Source organism: Cucurbita pepo, chromosome 20 (genome assembly GCF_057944985.1).
Source record: "Cucurbita pepo subsp. pepo isolate OVF chromosome 20, ASM5794498v1, whole genome shotgun sequence".
Lineage (NCBI taxonomy): Eukaryota > Viridiplantae > Streptophyta > Magnoliopsida > Cucurbitales > Cucurbitaceae > Cucurbita > Cucurbita pepo.
In genome coordinates this window covers 10604976-10624060 of record NC_141817.1, presented here as the reverse complement: position 1 = coordinate 10624060, position 19085 = coordinate 10604976, and the positions used below count along the sequence as shown (strand labels likewise).

At 37.1% G+C, this 19085-nt stretch overlaps 2 protein-coding genes across 2 annotated transcripts; both read right to left on the bottom strand.

The window, feature by feature from the left end:
• Window positions 1-855: 855 nt before the first annotated feature.
• LOC111783048 (protein INVOLVED IN DE NOVO 2) lies at window positions 856-7514 on the bottom strand. Its single transcript, XM_023663925.2, has 7 exons — window positions 7299-7514; window positions 4320-6235; window positions 4031-4212; window positions 3502-3570; window positions 2542-2829; window positions 2176-2388; window positions 856-1263 (listed from the first exon to the last, which is right to left on the bottom strand). Exons 2-7 carry the CDS (start codon window positions 6226-6228, stop codon window positions 1033-1035), a joined length of 2892 nt encoding a protein of 963 aa, XP_023519693.2. The 5' UTR covers window positions 6229-6235; window positions 7299-7514; the 3' UTR covers window positions 856-1032.
• Window positions 7515-9883: 2369 nt separating this feature from the next.
• On the bottom strand, window positions 9884-12820 carry LOC111783049 (putative serine/threonine-protein kinase PBL10). The gene is made up of 7 exons (XM_087120387.1): window positions 12512-12820; window positions 11955-12031; window positions 11347-11669; window positions 11132-11267; window positions 10908-11050; window positions 10654-10777; window positions 9884-10551 (listed from the first exon to the last, which is right to left on the bottom strand). Exons 2-7 carry the CDS (start codon window positions 12004-12006, stop codon window positions 10124-10126), a joined length of 1206 nt encoding a protein of 401 aa, XP_086976513.1. The 5' UTR covers window positions 12007-12031; window positions 12512-12820; the 3' UTR covers window positions 9884-10123.
• Window positions 12821-19085: the final 6265 nt, after the last annotated feature.

Here is a 19085-nt window from a genome sequence, read left to right as displayed (position 1 = left end):
TAATTCTCTTCCACTTCGTTTGATCTAGATACATTAAAAGACTAAAACTTATCTTTCCAATAGAGTTGGTTTAAGCAATTTGATTGTTTGATTGTATAGGCATACTAGAAACCGTTTGGCAAGTAAAAGGAGAAGGGAAGGACGGGTGGAGCCTTACAGTATGAGGGTTTTCGTTGCTAGAATGGTTTCAAATAGGACTGAAGCGAGGAAGAATTGTATACTCCGATCTTACTGGAGATCCTCATGATGAGAGAGACAACCTCGGTTCAATGCCACTTAGAAGCGGAAGATGTGTGCTTCCAAAGGCCAACTACAAGTAAGATGTAACTTAATCTCTCATTTCTTATGTTGTTAAGTTAAAAAGGAAATTTTGCATGGACTTAACTGTTTTCTTCCTTTGCGGAAAAAATGACAGATACGTTCTAAGATGATAAATGTCCTTAAAAGTGTCTTATCACTAACAATCCTAACACAAGTTATTAGATACCATAGCAATCCGATCCTGAAATCAATTCAGAAATTTGAGAAGGCAAGGTTGCTAATATTGAAAATTTATGACTAAGTTCAAATGAAAAAGAAATACAATCAAACTCGAACCTAGTTCAATAGTTTAGGCATCTATTTATTTATTTATTCATGAAAAAAAGGACAGATAAGTTCTAAGATGATAAATGTCCTTAAAAGTGTCTTATCACTAACAATCCTAATACAAGTTATTAGATACCATAGCAATCCGATCCTGGAATCAATTCAGAAATTTGAGAAGGCAAGGTTGCTAATATTGAAAATTTATGACTAAGTTCAAATAAAAAAGAAATACAATCAAACTCGAACCTAGTTCAATAGTTTAGGCATCTATCTATTTATTTATTTATTTATTTATTTATAAGGTTATGAGTTTAAATCTCTACCTCACATTTATTGTATTAACAAAAACCAAAGGGAAGAAAAAATCATTTCCTTCTAATAGTTCTCCATTAAAAGTAATTAGACAGGAAAACTTACCAATATGGAAATCTGGAGCGCTTGCCTTCAGCTTTTCCTTCTTTTGTGCAGTTTCCATTGCTTCAATATATGAGCTGCTCCTTCCTTTAATGTCGCTTTTCTTCCCTCTTTAAAGTTCCACAGCTCCAAAACTGTATATCTACCACTTGGGTTATATTCGTTCATTTCCATCAAGGCTGTAACAACGGCCTTGTAAACTTCATCTCCATACTCATTCCTCAAATTCTTCAACATCTCATCATTTTCATCAATAATTTCCTGAACAAACATCCATGGTTGTTTGAGAATCATAACATGAAGCAAAGGCAAATCCACTCCTTTCACTTCAAAATAGGTCCCCTACTAAAACCCAATATCAGGAAAACAGGAAGATATGCAACTTTTTTTCAGTTTCTTTTACATGTGTCCAAAATGCAAAAACAACATTAGTCATAGACTATCTCATTAAATAGTTTTCCCAATATCAGAATAAACTGAAGGGAAAAGTTATAAGGTGGGAAACTGTTATCGAACAAAGATAAAAATTGTTATTGTGAGATCTCATGTCGGTTAAAGAAGGGAATGAACCATTCTTTATAAGGGTGTGAAAAACTCTCTTTAGTAGACTCGTTTTAAAAACCTTGATAAGAAGTCCGAAAAGGAAAATCCCAAATAGAACAATATCTGCTAGTGGTGGGATAGGGCCATTACAAATGGTATCAGAGCCAGACATCGGACAGTGTGCCAGCAAGGACGCTGGGCCCAGAAGGAGGTGGATGTTGGGCGGTGTGCTAGTGAAGACAATGGGCTCCAAAGGGGGGTGTATTGTGAGATCTCACATTGATTGGAGAGAGGAATGAGTGCTAGCGAGGACGTTGGGCCTTGAAAGGGGGTGGATTGTAAGATCCCACATCGGTTGGAGAGAGGAACAAAACATTCTTTATAAGGGTGTAAGAACTTCTCTCTAACAGACGCGTTTTAAAAATCTTGAAGAAAATCCCGAAAAAAAAAAACTCAAAGAAAACAATATTGAACTGTTGCATGTTGCAGGGGTTTGAATGTTTCATTTTCAAATTCCATCCCGTTTGAATATATGTCGACGGGTGACTGACCCTCTTAAAACCCAATCATCAGAACACGCCGAAAGGAAAAACCACAACAGGGAATAAACGCAAACGTTTAAATGCATACCTTAGCTTGTCCTCCATCGTCCTCTATAATCCTGAAGGGATGCCAGCTAGGGTCACGAAGCTTGTCCTCCCATTCTGAGCACAACTCTACTGCTTTCTCATCTGCTTCTTCCTTGGCATACTTCAACTTTATGGCTGTGCAGAATGGTTTGCTGTCAAGATCCCCCATTCTCTTGACACCAATAAAGGCTCTGGTCGACGAACCGCCATACACCTGTGAGTGAAGGAATTAAATTACAAGGGATGAAGGCATTATCCAAAAGTCAGCTTCGATATTGCCAATGTAACTAGACCTTTTTAAAGTCAATGTATTTCACTAGGAACAAATAAGAGATGAATAGGAAAATTCAAAATTTCAGGTAAATACATGAATCAATTCTTTGCGCGCATCTTGAACTTCATCATTGGTTCTACGCTCTTTGATGATGAGATTTTGATTGATGTTTTGAAAGTATTCAAATTCTTCTTCCTTCTCATTCAAATCTTGTTGAATCTGGTCCATTTTTTTCTTGGCATCATCATCTCCATCCTCACCCATATGTTTCATTACTTCTAACGAGCCCTTCAGCCTCTCAATTTCCAACTCTAATGCTTGTCTTGCATCAAGCTTCTGTTCCAGCTCTATGATCTTTTTGTGAAGCTTTTCCTTCTCTTTCTGCAATAAGAAGTAAAATTATGAACACCCAATTCATCACAAATTAATCTAAATTACCACACAAGAAAGCATGTTATTTATATCTATGAGTGTTCCAGCACGCTTAGGCCTCTACCGATCTCACAAAATAACCAACCAATCATATAACATTTGGTAAAAAACAATAAAAAGAAAAAACAAAAATTTAAATCTGAAGATTTTTCTCTTTAACAATATTAATATTTTACCAACTGAAACCAAATAAGAAAGAACCTAAATCTTATATGGAAAGCTTCAAAACATATGAAATGAGCAGAACCAATCCAGGCTAGCCAGATTCAGCATGCGAAAAAACAAAATTTGCACGAAAAGTAACTACTGAGATCCTTGGACCAAATTGTTCTTCCAATTGAAGATTTTCAAACCTGAATGAAACTAAAGAGATAAGAAGGTTGAGAAGGGTCTAAATCATTGTATATACACGCACATGTATCTTCTTAAAATATGAAAATCCAAGTTATATGCGGAAGAATAAGTATAGAACTAACAGGCAATAATGATTGAAAAAAATACAACGAACTTGAATGACATTTACTTGGGAAAAAGAATCAAAACAAAATAGATGAATATGCACAACCATAGCCATGATGGAGGCAAAGAAAGACCATAAGAAATAATAAATATGATGCACACTTGTTGTTCCCCTGCTAGAAGCAAGACTTCATCTTCTGCCTTCTTTTGCTCCAAAGTGGCCCTTTCATTCTGACAAAAAAAAGCTCACATTAGAAAATTAAAACCCTTTTTTCCCCGTCAAGAAGACATATTCTTTAGACTCTCAACAGGAGTATCTAGTCTACAAAGGGATCAATTACTAGAGACGTAATTTAAACACTCCAAAATGGCAAAACACAAAAGAGGATACACTGTGCTTTCTTCAAGATAAGGTACTTGGTAGAAACTTATACAGCTAGAAGCCTGATGTAGCGCAATATGGAAAGCGAGCAATATTGGATTCAAGTCTGTTGAATTAAAAATTATAAAATGGTAGCAAGCTTCAAACATCAAGCAAAATTTCAAATTTACAGCCTGTTCTTATGAGTCCATGTTGTAGATTCTCCTACAAGAAACACATCTTTGAAGGGTAAAAGGTCTAGAACTCGAGGACGCCAAAAATAATAATTTAAAAACTTCTCGAGATGAAACAAGGCAGAAGTATAAGTACCATTTTCTTCTCCTGATACAACTTTCTTCTCTCATTATCATTTTGAGCCTCACGATCAAGCAGTTGATGCTCACGTTGCTGAAGTTCCTTCTTCTGATCTTTTAATTGTAGTTTAACCTTTTCATGTTCCGAGACAATATGTTCTAAATGATCCCGTGCATCCTGCTGCATTCTTCTAATGTCTAGAGAGGTGAAATAAAGAGAAAGTAAGCTATGGAAAGATAGAATGACCAAGAAGCCAATCTTTGTGCGCATAATATGGAAAGATACTAAGAAAATGCAATCTTACTGTCATTGTAAATTTTAACCGTTTCGTCCATCTGTTCCATCATATTATTTAAGGATGCATTAGTCTCTAGAACTTTGTGAGTGATCTCCTTAAGATGTAGATTTTTATTTTCCAGTGTATTGGTCAAGTTTGAGACAAGCCTTAATGCTTTACTGTTATCCTCAGCCTCTTTACCCGATACAGTTTTCAAGTCCCCATTCTTCCGCAGATAATCCCCAAATACGCTTTTCGAGTTGTAGTCATCATCCCTTGCCACCCAACCATACAATTTCTTTCCCCGGTCTCTTGAAACATTATAGTCCTTCTTCCCCTGATGGTCAACTTCAAAGCTATTTTCAAACATTAAGGCATTTCTAAAACCATCCCAATCCTTGTTAAACTCTACAACTGCATATCCAGAATGACCAAAGCGGTTCCACAGAGGATGAACCTTCAAAGGGTTAAAACCTTGTCTCATAAATTCATCTCTAAGTTTGGAACCACTTTCCCCAACACGTCGTCCAGCATGTATCTCAGTTTGTATGTTTGCTACAATAGCCATCCAAGGCCAGACAAACAACTGATCACGATCATAACACTGCTCCTTGCAGATAGGTTGAGGTTGATCCTCTGGAAGAAAGGGGTTTCGAACTTTGAGTTGATCCTTCGGTTGAGGTTGATCACGATCATAATACTGGTCCTTGTGAACAGGTTGAGGTTGATCATGATCATAACGCTCCTCCTTGTGAACAAATTGAGGTCGATCACGATCGTAATGCTGCACCTTGCGGACAGATTGAGGTCGATCACGATCATAATGCTGCTCCTTTTGGACAAGTTGAGGTTGATCCTCTGGAAGAAAGTGGTTGCGAACTTCGAGTTGATCCTTCGGTTGAGGTTGATCACGATCATAATACTGCTCTTTGTGAATAGGTTGAGGTTGATCATGATCATGACTCTCCTCCTTGCGAACAGATTGAGGTCGATCACGATCATAATGCTGCTCCTTTTGGACAACTTGAGGTTGATCCTCTGGAAGAAAGTGGTTCCGAACTTCGAGTTGACCCTTCAGTTGAGGTTGATCACGATCATAATACTGCTCCTTGTGAACAGGTTGAGGTTGATCATGATCATAAACCTCCTCCTTGCGAAAAAATTGAGGTCGATCACGATTGTAATGCTGCTCCTTGCGGACAGATTGAGGTCGATCACAATCATAATGCTGCTCCTTGTGTACAAGTTGAGGTTGATCCTTTGGCTGAGGTTGGTCACGATCATAATACTGCTCCTTGTGAACAGGTTGAGGTTGATCACGATCATAGCCCTCCTCCTTGTGAACAGATTGAGGTTGATCATGATCGTAATGCTGCTCCTTGCGGACAGATTGAGGTCGATCACAATCGTAATTCTGCTCCTTGAAGACAGATTGAGGTCGATCACGATCATAATGCTGCTCCTTGTGGACAAGTTGAGGTTGTTTGCAATCATAGCGTTTCTCCTTGCAGACAGTTTGAGGTCGATCACAATCATAACGCTGCTCCTTGCAGATAGCTTGAGATTGATCACGATCATAACACTGCCCTTTGTGGACAGGTTGAGGCTGACCACGGTCATCACGCTGCTCCTTGCGGACAGGCTGAGGTTGATCTTCAAGACAAAAATACTTATTCATATACCTCTCCAAAGCCAAGTGTTTTGCCCTTTCCTTTATGGTCCAGCTCTGTGAGCTTCTCCCTGCACCAGAAGCATGTCGGAGAAGCTCCTTAAATTGGAAGTCCTCCTTTCCACTCCTCCCATGGCAGAATGGACATCTATACATAGAACCAGAAGCTTTAATTCTTATGAGACCTTGCTTCAGATCCGCATAATAGAAGTCTTGATACTTCCTCAAACTATCAGTCTCAGATTCTTTTTTAGAGCCAACAGACATCTTGAACCTAGAAAATCACATAAGGTTAGTCTAGGTAACTGGTAAGCCACAATAACGGTAGTCAAATACTGTGAGCAAAAAAGATTGAGAACTCAAGAAGTTGCAATATTAGATTTACAGGATAACCAAAAACTATAAGGAAACACGAGCTTAATTTCATCTGGTAAAATAACAATCAATTTGAAAGTAAAGTAAAGTTATCAATTAGAAACCCATATCATGGGATAAGCGAATCCACATAAAAATGTAGGAGTTGACTTCTTAACTCCATGTTTTTTTTATATCAACTAGAGTTTGATCTAGCCTTTTGGTTGTCAAGAAAACTCCTAGGGCCTTAAATCCTAGGCAAGTGGCTTGAAATCATCCTTTTAAGCCCTTATCATTTACATTGGCCAAGCTGTAGGTCAACCTATGCTGGCTGACTTCTTAACTCAACTAACCTTGAGTCAAACACTTTTCTTAAGCCTCAAAGGAAAATGGAGGCTTGATGGTGCGAGATAACAAGTAAACAAATTCAAGTTCTCCATAGAAAAACTTTATGTGATCCCACTCCAAATCACAACGAAAAATTATTTGGTTCCTTCAATTCATCTTGCAAAATTCATGTAATTGCAACTGCAGATAAAAGAAAGTGGCAGGATCCACACTTAATTTGGACTTGAAAATCTCTTTAAAACAGGAAAAAAAAAAAAAAAAAAAATTACAAACATGTGGACATGGAAGATATTAAAATAAATACACGTCCCAAGTTCCATTCGCACACATTCGAACAGCAAAACAGAGAATCAACACTAACACAAGGCCATCGATGAATAGAGCACAACGAAAAATCTACAATCCTATGCTCTTTAAGTCATAAAAACACCGATATGTGGCAAAAATAAGAAAAGAAACGACATGAACTCCAAGCATCCTTCTACCGCCGTTCACTAATATTCCAATCAACAAAAACAGAACGACTACACAAAACAGAGAGCCGTCAAAGGATAAATAAGCTCTACAATCTACATTCAAATTGCAGCACGTAGATACTAAAACCACTCATGTCGTATCATGTCGTAGTGTCATACCGTGGAGCGTCGAAAGAGACGCAGACAAAATGAGGAGAGGAGTCGACGGAAAGAGAACAATGATGGTAACAACAGAGAATTTCCGGCGATTCTCAGGTGTTCAGATGGCGGAGGCAAGCACTGTGAAGAAAATTCTGCTTTATTATGAGGAGAGGAGAGAGAGGAAGAGAGACGGTTGGAGGAGGAGGGTTTTCTTGTGAAGAAGGCAGGAAGGCTCTCTGATTCTGGCAGACCATGGTCCCTTGACCTGTTACCGGCTCAGCCACGTGCCACAATCAAATCTTTATTATTTTAAATTCTTAATTTTTAATTCATTCATTAAAAGTATATATTTATAAATTATAAAATAAAAATAAATTTGATATGGTCAAACAAGTCACGTGTGTTTTTTTTTTTTTTTTTTTTTAATTTCTTTCTATTTTCATTTTTTTTAACTCCTAATAATAATATCTTATATATTTATATACTAAAATAATATTGAAAGTAATCGAAAATTTATCGATTGTTTTAGTTTATAAAACATATTCTCCTCCCGAGTAAAGATATAAAGTCAAATTCACCCAGTAGATATTGTATTCTTTGACTTTTCATTTCATGCTGGGTGTGGCTTTGTAACAATGTTTTGTTCTCTTCTCGAACTGATGTGGATCTCATAGTCCATCCCTCCTGAGGGTATAGTGTCCTGTCTGTCCAATCGAGGTAAGGATTTCACAATCCACCCCTATAAGCCCAGTCTCACAATCTGCAATATGATTGTGTCCCAAGTAAGTCATCAAGGACGTTGAATAAGTTAAGTGGGGAGAATGTCACAACCATACTCTGCAGAGAATAGGTTGTGACCCTCAACATGACAAGCAAAGCAGCGTCCCTCAAGAGATGTCCATCCAGCCACATGCGGGCCAATATAGAAGAGTTCCATGATGCGATCGAGGAGGACGATGCATCATCCAACACACTACCACGTGAAGTGAACATTGAAGACAAGTTGAGACATCAGACATGAAGGGCAAAGATAGGCTTGTTGAAGGGCTAGGTAGGGCCCCGGGTCTTAACCTTAAAAGTCGAGGTTTCGGAAGGAATTTGAGCATGCGGTTCGGAAGTTAAGTCCGTCCATATGAAATATGAATGCTCGCCAAGTTTGATGTTAATCGGACATCGGACAGACAATGCACGACACCGTATGACCATTCACTAAAATCATGTTTACGTCAGATTGAAAATAGCTCAAAATGTTACCATGCTGTTAGCTATCCACCACCCCTGGGCCCTGTGGCCTAAGTGAGCTACCCTGTCGGACATACGTGTGTTACAGTGTGGGTGAGCATGTCGAGATGAGTGTCTCGAGCAACTCTCTTTAAAATGGGTTTTTGAAGGACAGTACGAGACATTTAAATAATTAAAATCTCTAATTAATTAATTTTATTTATAATTTATAGGTCCATAAGGTTCACTGCTAGCTCATATTAACTTAAAAGTTTCAATTTATTTGAAAGAAAATTTGAAGGGTTCAAATTGATATTTAATATATTAGATATATTAAATATAGAGGAGAAAATATATTTAATTTGATGGGTTCAAATTAATATTTAATATATTAGATATATTAAAACGAAAAAATATATTTATGGCATTTGTTAGAATTAAATATTAAATTAATTAATATACATTAAATAAAAATATATTTAAAATTTGAATGAGATTCAAATTAGTTAAATATATATTATGATATCTCATAATATTTAAATATAATTTATATAAGGTGTAATATCTCATATATTAAATATGCAAATATATTATTTGGCAAAGATTTTCGAAACTAAGAGAATTCTAGGGATGACGTCAAGACATATGGACCTTGTCGATGGAGATCGAGATGGCAATATGAGATGCAACGTTGCATTGAGAGACCTTGACCTGACTAGAGCCAAGGTCGAGCCGAATGACTTGGCCTAGTGTAGAGGCAAGTCGGATGTGTCGTAGACGATTGAACATGCACGCGCGTGGTTGAACAAGCTTGGATTCCACACAAGTGATGTTTGATTGGCGAAGACAAACCTCGCCTACGGTCCGACGAAGCCACAAGGCCGGGGCGAAAAATATATATGGGGCTTAATTCCCCTTAAGGCTAGTCGTGAGCGTGTCACGATCATGACGCCGCACGATAAAAAATGTAGGACTGTGACACCCAGCGTCCTCACTAGCACACCACTCGGTGTTTGGCTTTGATACCATTTGTAACAGCTCTAGCCCATCGCTAGGAGATATTGTCCAATTTAGGCTTTCCCTTTTGAGCTTCTCCTCAAAGTTTTTAAAACACGTTAGCTAAGGATAGTTATCCACACCCTTATAAGGAATGTTTCGTTCTTCTCTCCAACCAACGTGGGACCTCACAGAGAAGAGAAGGAAAAGGTGTTGTCATCGAGATCAACCAAGCAATAGAAATTGAATCATTTGTGCCATTTAACCCTTCGTTTTGCTAACAAAGAACTCATCTTTGACGATTTCTCAATCTTTCTTTGTCGGGAGTAAAATGAGATACTAACCCGACCCGACGCATATTGTAACTCATGATAAAGACGAGAGCATAACAAACAGACTCAATAACACAGATCTTACCAGACACAAATCTGAACAAAAATATGAAGAAAAACATTACAAAACTGAAGCACAATATAGCTATACCCATCACAGCAGCAATGTAATTATGCATTAGTGGAAATAAGAACACTATACAATCGCTCGAGGATGTATAAAACCTCGGATTCTTCCATCCTCCGTTTCCGATCACCTCGACGGGTTTTCGATATGCTTTCGGAGACCCGAACTTACGTAAAGAGAGGTGATGCTGATGGTCTAGGATAAGCAGTGACTTCCTTGTGTGCATTGCCCTTCTCTGTGTTTTGCTTGCAGCTCCTGGACCTTCTACTCCCAGTAGCTCCAGTTCCTTTGGAATCCTGGAGATCGGTCAACGTCGTAACAATTTCGTCCATACTCGGCCTGAACTTCGGTTCGGCAGATAGGCAACGTGATGCAAGAATTGCTACTCGAAAAGCTGATTCCATGGAGTAATTCCGTTCGATGCGAGTGTCAAGCAACCGATAGGTCTTGCGTTTATTAGCAAGGAATGGTTTCGCCCACTCGACCAAATTCTGTTCTCCCGGTGGTCGGTTTTTGTCGATAGCTCTTCGACCAGATAACATCTCCAATAAAACAACGCCAAAACTATACAGATCACTCTTTGCACTAAGATGACCTAAACAGTGAGATGAAATAAGCGATCAACACAAGAGATCTAGAAATGATTCGTTCTCCTCTTTAGAACAAGCAATCAATGCAATCATTAGCTGATTAATACCTGTGGCTAGATACTCGGGGGCTGCATATCCATACGTCCCCATAACTCGAGTCGAGACATGGCTTTTGTCGCCCGTAGGACCATCCTTGGCCAGCCCGAAATCAGAGAGCTTCGCATTATAGTTCTGTAACAACATCATAGAATGGACAGGTGAGATCTCACATATCTACTAGCGGTGAGCTTGAACTGTTACAAAGACTCTTCAGAAAGACATCAAAAAACTGAAATTCTGCTACACTGAAACAATGACTGACCGTGTCGAGGAGTATGTTCGATGTCTTGAAATCACGGTAGATCACTTTGTTTTCATCATTGTGAAGGAAAGCCAGTCCCTTCGCAGCACCGAGCGCGATTTTCAAACGAAGGCTCCAAGAAAGCGGTTGAAAATACAGCCCTCCTGAGAGAGTAAACGCTCTGCAATAATGAATAAAACAATCGAGCATCTTCGTTTAATCAATGAAGGCGACGAAGAACTTACGTTTAAACAAATGATTCTCCAAACTGCCTCGGGGAAGAAACTCATACACGAGCAACCGATGTTCATCTTCGAAACAATAGCCGATCAGCTTCACTAAATGCGGATGGCGGAGTTGTCCCAGAAAATTGACTTCAGCCTACAGAAATAAACAAACTAAAGCTTAAATGGATTGATTCATGATATAGCTTACAGCTTAGAAAAGAACATGAACTTACTAGCCACTCCTTGTGGCCTTGGTGGCCATCTACATTCAACCTTTTCACTGCCACAACCATGCCAGATCCTGGCTTGGCAGCTGAAAACGAATGTTCATCGATCCAGCCTTTAAAAACCGAGCCGAACCCGCCTTCCCCTAACAAGCTATCAGGGCGGAAATTCCTCGTGGCGAGTTTAAGGTCCGAAAAACTAAAGCTCTTTAGATTTGAGGACTGCAAAATTTCATCCTCACTCCGAGGAATTGATATTGATGAGAACTTGCTGTTGCTGCTTGAACTAGAGAGATCATTTGCTTCCCTGCTAACACCGTTTGAGTTTCCTCCTGCATAACTTAACCGTAAGATATCTATACCTGAGCTAAAACTACGTATAATTTCGTGTTAGGAACTACGTATAATTTCGTGTTAGGAACTACGAACGTCCACAATGGTATGATACTCTTCACTTTGAGCATAAGCTCTCATGACTTTGCTTTTGGGGAACCAAAAGACCTTCGTACCAACCCCTTAATTAGCTAATGTATGACTCCCTCCCAACTATCGTCAACGTTCGAGTAAATGAGTAAATAAAGGGAATGATATTCATTCCAATGGCTTCAGAGCTCTACCTGTACTGCAGGTGCTAACAGCTTTGATTCTGGCGCTTAAGCAGACCCCCATGGAAACTGGCCCAAAATCTCAAAGCCTGAATAGTTTATCACCAAATTCAGCGGCTTACAGCAAGAAATCCAAGCAATAAGTTGAAGAATCACAAGTTTAGAGAGATGGGTAGCGCTCAAAACGAGTAAAAATCCTCCACAAACACTTGAAATGCAAACCCAGATTCAGAATTCAAGTTCTTAGAGCATAAACAAGAACAAAAACTGAGAAAACACAAAAATCCCCAAAACCCAATGATCAGAGGAGGGGGTAAATTCGATTACCAGTGTTACCAAAATCTCACAGAATTCAGCGGCTTACAGCAAGAAATTCAAGCAATAAGTTGAAGAATCACAAGTTTAGAGAGATGGGTATTGCTCAAAACGAGTAAAAACCGTCCACAAACACTTGGAATGCAAACCCAGATTCAGAATCCATGTTCTTAGGGCATAAACAAGAACAAAACCAGGAAGAACACGAAAATCCCCAAAACCCAATGATCAGAGGAGGGAGTAAAATCGATTACCAGTTTGTTCGGTCCAGAGACGCAGAGCCCGCCGAGAATCGGAGGTGAGGAGACAGATATAGGAAATGGAAAGAAACATTCAAAAGGGTGGAATCGAATTGCGACGGAATCTTTGAAATTTTATTAGAGAAGGAGTTGAGGGACTACTTTGACCGGGAAAATTGAGGAAAATTTGTTGGATAGTGAGAAAGAATAAAGAATGACGGAGTGGGAGAGGGTTGAAGGTGGAGAAACTTGCAACAATGGCGGTCACAGGTCAGTCATCGGCCCCACGTTCTCCACCCATGGAATTGACAACATCACTGATCATTCATCACTGCAATGCTCTGACTTTGCCATCTAATAACCGTGTGTTCTGTTTTGTAATTTAGCATAAGATATTTATTTTAAATAACTAAATGATCTAATTTTTTTTAATCAAAGTGATACGTGCAAATCATTGAAAGAACATTGTTTGAGATTCGAATCACTCCACAAGCAAGATCGATCGTATCTAGCTTGAATGATTCTTGTTGATCAAATATCTCAACGCAAGAACACTTGTTTGAGATTCGAATCACTCTACAAACAAGATTGATCATGTCAATGATTCTACATGCAACCTAAACTAGATAGAATTGCGAAGAAAGTTAGTCATTGGCTAAAGGAAAGCGATCGATCGTGTCTAGCTTGAATGATTCTTATTGATCAAATATCTCAACGCTAAAACATTTGTTTGAGATTCGAATCACTCCACAAGCAAGATTGATCATGTCGAACTTGCATAATTCTACATGCAACCTAAACTACATGTAATTGCGAAGAAAGTTAGCCATTGGCTAAAGGAAAGCGCTTCTTTTACTATATTTTCCAAATCTACTTACAAATATAACATACATGTCTTTATATCGCCTCAAAATGAAACTATTAAGGGCATTTCAAGAGTGTAACATTCGACCATAATTAACCTAAATAATTGTAACCTAAAGTAAATAAAAGTCTTAAAATATAATAATGAAATACAATAACTTTAAATTACTTTAAACGGTAATCTATCCAAAATTTATAACATGAAACTTCATTTTTGTTCAATGTGGCATGAATTGAAATATCTTGTGATAATTTCAACAATATTTTCTTCACATCTTCATTGGAGTATATTGTATGATTGATGTCTCTTGCTTCATATCACAAAGTTTAAGAAAAATAACGAATAAATTAATAAAAATATGTTTTGAATGTATAATTCATAAATTATTAAAAAAAATTAAGTATTAACGAAACTTTTTAAACGATTTTTTTAATTATTATTTTTATTTTTTTTTTAGCCAAAATACAAGTTTGCGAGTTTATTATATATTCCGTCTTTATTGTTGTGGTCAAAATATATATATATATATAGATAATCTAGAAGAAAGAAGAATTATTCTTATTTGTACTTTTATTATATTTTACAACCTTAAAAATTTCAAATAAGAATTACGGTGTTCCATAAGTTTCTAGTGGACCTATTACACGATTCAAGACGAAAAAATTCAGCCAGCTTTCATTATTCATCTATAAGATTGAATAGACTCAATTTAACCTCCATTTTATGTGTTGTAAGCTGACTCGAGTGTGGAGTGAGGAAGGATGATTTGGAGATTTGGAAGTCAACATTTGCAAGTTTGAAATGGGCTACCATAAATAACAGTGGGCATTTGAAGGGCAGTGGAGTGTTAGATATTGTCCGCTTTGACCCGTTACGTATGGTCGTCAGCCTCACGATTTTAAAACATTTATGTTAGGACTCTTATAAGGAATGTTTCGCTTCCCTCTCGAACCGATGTCGGATCTCACAATAACTTCTTCTTGTAGTGGGTATTTGAAGAGTATTGGGAGGTTACAAACTTATCAATGATGGTCAGAACTTCTCTTTCGTAAACATTTGAAGGGCTGAAGGTTTCTTTTGTGAGGAGACTATAAATACGCACATAATTGATATATAAAAAAACAAATTATAAATAAATGAAATTCAGCTCTCAAATTGATATTTTCGCCCTTAAATTTTAAATAATTTGTGTGACAAATTGCATATGAGTGACTGTATTTAGAACTAGACTCTAAATTTTTTTATATTAGGAGGTAACCTAATTATGACACGTTTCTTATTGATCTAAATTTTGTATACAGAGGTGTTAATTTCCTTGATTCAACAAAAATTTAGATCGTTAAACTAAAGATTAAGATTGTTTTACGTAAAAAAATATTTGTGAAACCGAGATAATAACGAATATAATTATTAAATTTGAAGATTAAAATAGATTTTAGAAGGGAAGGAATTATAAATTTAGACGTAAAATGCAATTAAAATGATTTTATTTTAAATTTTGTTTGATTTTGATGGATGGCATTAATTGGTGATTGTGAGGCGGCCGACCAACCTTTATAAGCACAGCATATCCAATAATTGAAAACGGTATTCAAATTCAGCAGCCTCTAGTGTTATGGGTGTAAGGAATTATTGAATTTGATTGGGTCCCCTTTAGCTCGGTTTTCGGGTCGTAACGTGTATCAATTGGGATCTTTGAGTTTGAACTTTTCGGTAAAGGGTTAGCTCTAAATAAAAGACGTGCATAATGCGACCGAAATTCAAGCTAAATCTAGAGGATAATGTGAGTGGTGGACTTGAGCTGTTACAAATGTTATCGGAGCTAGACACTAAACGACATGTTAGTAAGGACACTGGCTCCCAAGAGGGTAGATCGTGATATCCCTCATTAGTTGGAGAGAGGAACGAAACATTCATTGTAAGGGCGTGAAAACATTAAAGGAAAGGCTCGAAAGGAAAATTCGTCATTACACGGCCAATACTAACATCATTTCAAGTAAAAGCCTAAACCCACGGCTAGTAGATATTGTCTGCTTTGACTTGTAACGTATTGTCATCTAGGGAGAGATTTTCACGCTCTTGTAAGAAATGTAAATCTAAAATTTAAGAATAAAAATAATAAACTAGAAAATATAATACTTTAAAATTATAAATGGACATTATTTGGATTAGGAATAACATTTAATGCAAAACAATAGGTGTGTCATATGGTTGGATGGATGATGTAACACAAACATATGGGACAAAAATTCTTGTTTCAAAAACATGTACTTATAATAATAATAATTGGGGGAATTTATTATGTCCATAAATATCTTTGTCTCATTCTCCATACAAAAATTAAAACATATACTTATATAGTTGCTCTTTAATTATTATTATTATTATTATTGTCAAACATATCTTTGTCATTTTAGGTAAAAATCATGAAAATAGTCTTTAACAACTGTTTTAACTATATTAATTTCAACTAACCCCAAGTCTTAAATCATTTAATATTACAAATTATTAGTGAAAGAGTTTTATTAGTGAAAGGTAACTCTTTTTCTGTGTTGACACGTTAGGTATCTGCTCACATACTCCGCGATATCTTTTTTCATTCCTGATCATTAGTACTATACCTTTAGATCTTGATACATCTTTGTTCCATCGAGGTGCACTATATAAGGAGATTCATGGGCCTTTTTAGTACTTTCCTCTTGATCACCTCACTGTCGGGAACAAATAAGTGACCGTGCCGACCTTCGTCTAATGGCTATGAGCCATGAGGTCCCATCTACTCGATCTGCGTCATCTAGCTGCCAAATTTGTAACGACCCGCCTAAGATTCGGATCAAGATTCAAAATTTGGATGACCTCAACGCTCTCCTTGTAACGACCCAGACCCACCCCTAGCAGATATTGTCCTCTTTGAGCTTTCTCTTTCAGGCTTCCCCTCAAGGCTTTCAAACGCGTATGGAAAACCCGAAAGGGAAAGCCCAAAGAGGACAATATCTGCTAGCGATGGATCTGGGTCGTTACAAATGGTATCATAGCCAGACACCGAACAATGTGCCAGCCTTCTCGCTGTTACCCGAAGGAAGGTAGACTCGAGGCAGTGTGCCAATAAGGATGCTGGCCCCAAAGGGGGGTGGATTTGGAGGGGGTCCCACATCGATTGGAGAAAGGAACGAGTGCCAGCAAGGACACTAGGCCCCAAAGGGGGGTAGATTGTGATGTCTCACATTGGTTGGGGAGGAGAACAAAACACCATTTATAAGGGTGTGGAAACCTTCCGTTAGCAGACGCGTTTTAAAGCCTTGAGTGGAAGCTCGAAAGGGAAAGCCCAAAGAAAACAATATCTGCTAGCGGTGGATCTAGGTCGTTACACTCCTGCATTCCCTACTACATGGTCACATTACATACTCCTCACTTCTTAAAAGTGAAGGCTATCCTCACAGACCAACACGAGCCCTTCAAACATAATTTGTCCTCACTCACATTCATCTTAGGAATATTTCTAAGAGATAACCTAACATAGAATTGCTCGAAGTAAAGCACGTTTAATCACGAAGTCCCTAGAATTAAGCCATCGAAAAAGAAGGTGCACCTTATTGGTATAAGCAGCTGACTTTAAATTTTTTTTAAGTCTTTCTTAGCTATCTTATCTTTAAAATTCCTCTCATTCATTTATATACCTCTCTTTTATAGAATTGAATTATTTTCAAATATTAAATTACTCGATAGTTGACTAATTAGACTTCTTCTTTTTTTCAAATATGATTTATTGGATTTGACTAATTTTTCATAAATACATTTTCCAATATTTGCAAATATCATTAAATAATTATTAAAAAAAAAAAAAAACATACAAACAAAGCATACCTAACGTTGTTGATAAGGTTTCAAGCAGGACAAAAGTCAACATAAATGTCTTTTCCATCCCCCACCCACCAAAAGAAAAACAAAATACAAAAATTATTTATTTAATAATAATAATATTATTATTATTTATTATTATTATTTAAAGTTTTGGGTATTTCCTCAAATAATCATTAATTGGTTGAAAAGAATAATACTTTTTAAAACCCTTTTTCCCTTTTTTTTCCCCTTTATTTTATTTTATTTTTACTTTTATATTGCATTTTGAAGTCCTTTTGCTTTTATTTTGAACACAAATAAACATTAATATTGCAATTTTATTTTGATTGAAACGCGTCAATCCATAATTAAAAAAGTAGAAATTCCTTTTAAAAAAAATATTGCTATACGAAAATAACATTAATGGTAATTATTTTCAAAGCTGGTAAAATTGTTTTCGTTTGTGATAAATCGAGAGATAATTACTCCTTTGAACTAGTAAAAGTCAACCGGAATATGTTACCATTTTCAATATATATTGAAAAATAGATAAATAAATAAATATTGTTCTAAAAAAACATGGAAAGAGTCAAAAAGTTTAGATTATTGAAATGAAAATAAAAGGACCAATTTAGGTGATTGAGTTGGAGATTATGAGAATGGCCAAAAAGATTGACTAACTCTGTTGACATTTTATATGAAGTGAATTAATGGTAATATATTATATAGTAGGTTTTACCTAACATTTTTTTTTAATTTAAAAAAAAAAACATATTTATAAGTAAAATTATATTTGTCAAAATACAAATTTTTATTTTGTTTTAATCTATGTTCGGTCCTTCGAGTGGACAGTTGATCGGAAGTAATAGGTGGACATGCTTATCTAAGGCAACAACACCACAGAACGAGTGGCTTTTTTAGGTGGGCTGCTGTGTGACAACACCATTTTTGTGTAAATATGTCATGGTCTCAATACCCTTATGACGGAATGATAAGTTTTCATGCGATCTTCTAGATGGGTTACTATGTGAGAACACTATAGAGAAAGCGGTAGTTTTGTGTAATATGTCATGGTCTCAACGTCCTTACGAGGGAGTGATAAGTTTTCATGCGTTCATCTAGGTAGGTTGTTGTGTGATAACATTATAGAGTAAGCAACAGTTTCATGTAACATGTCATGGTCTCAACGCCTTTACGAGGGAGTGATAAGTTTTCACGCGCTCTTTTAGCTGAGAGCGAGTGGTTTTTCTAGGTGGGCTGCTGTGCGAAAACATTATAGAGTATGCGACAGGTTCGTGTAACATGTCATGGCCTCAATGCCTTTACGAGGGAGTGATAAGTTTTCATGCACTTTTTTGGCTGAGAGTGAGTGGTTTTTCTAAGTGGGCTACTGTGTGAAAACATTATAGAGTATGCGAAAGTTCGTGTAACATGTCATGGCCTCAACACCTTTACGAGGGAGTGATAAGTTTTCATGCACTCTTTTGGTTGAGAGCGAGTGACTTTTCTAGGTAGGTTGCTGTGTGAAAACATTATAGAATAAACGACAGCGTCATGTAACATGTCATGGCCTCAACACCTTTACGAGGTAGTGATAAGTTTTCATGCATTCTTTTAGGTGGGTTAAGAACGAGCGGCGCTTCTAGGTGGGCTGTTGTGTGATAACACTATAAAGAAAGCAAGAGCTTTGTGCAACATGTCATAGCCTCAACGCTCTTACGAATGAGTAATAAGTTTTCATACGCTCTTTTAGGTGGGCTAAGAGTGAGTGGCTCTTCTAGGTGGGCTGCTAGGTGACAACATTATAGAATAAGCGAAAGTTTCGTGTAATATGACACGGTCTCAACGTCTTACGAGAGAGTGATAAGTTTTCAAGCACTCTAG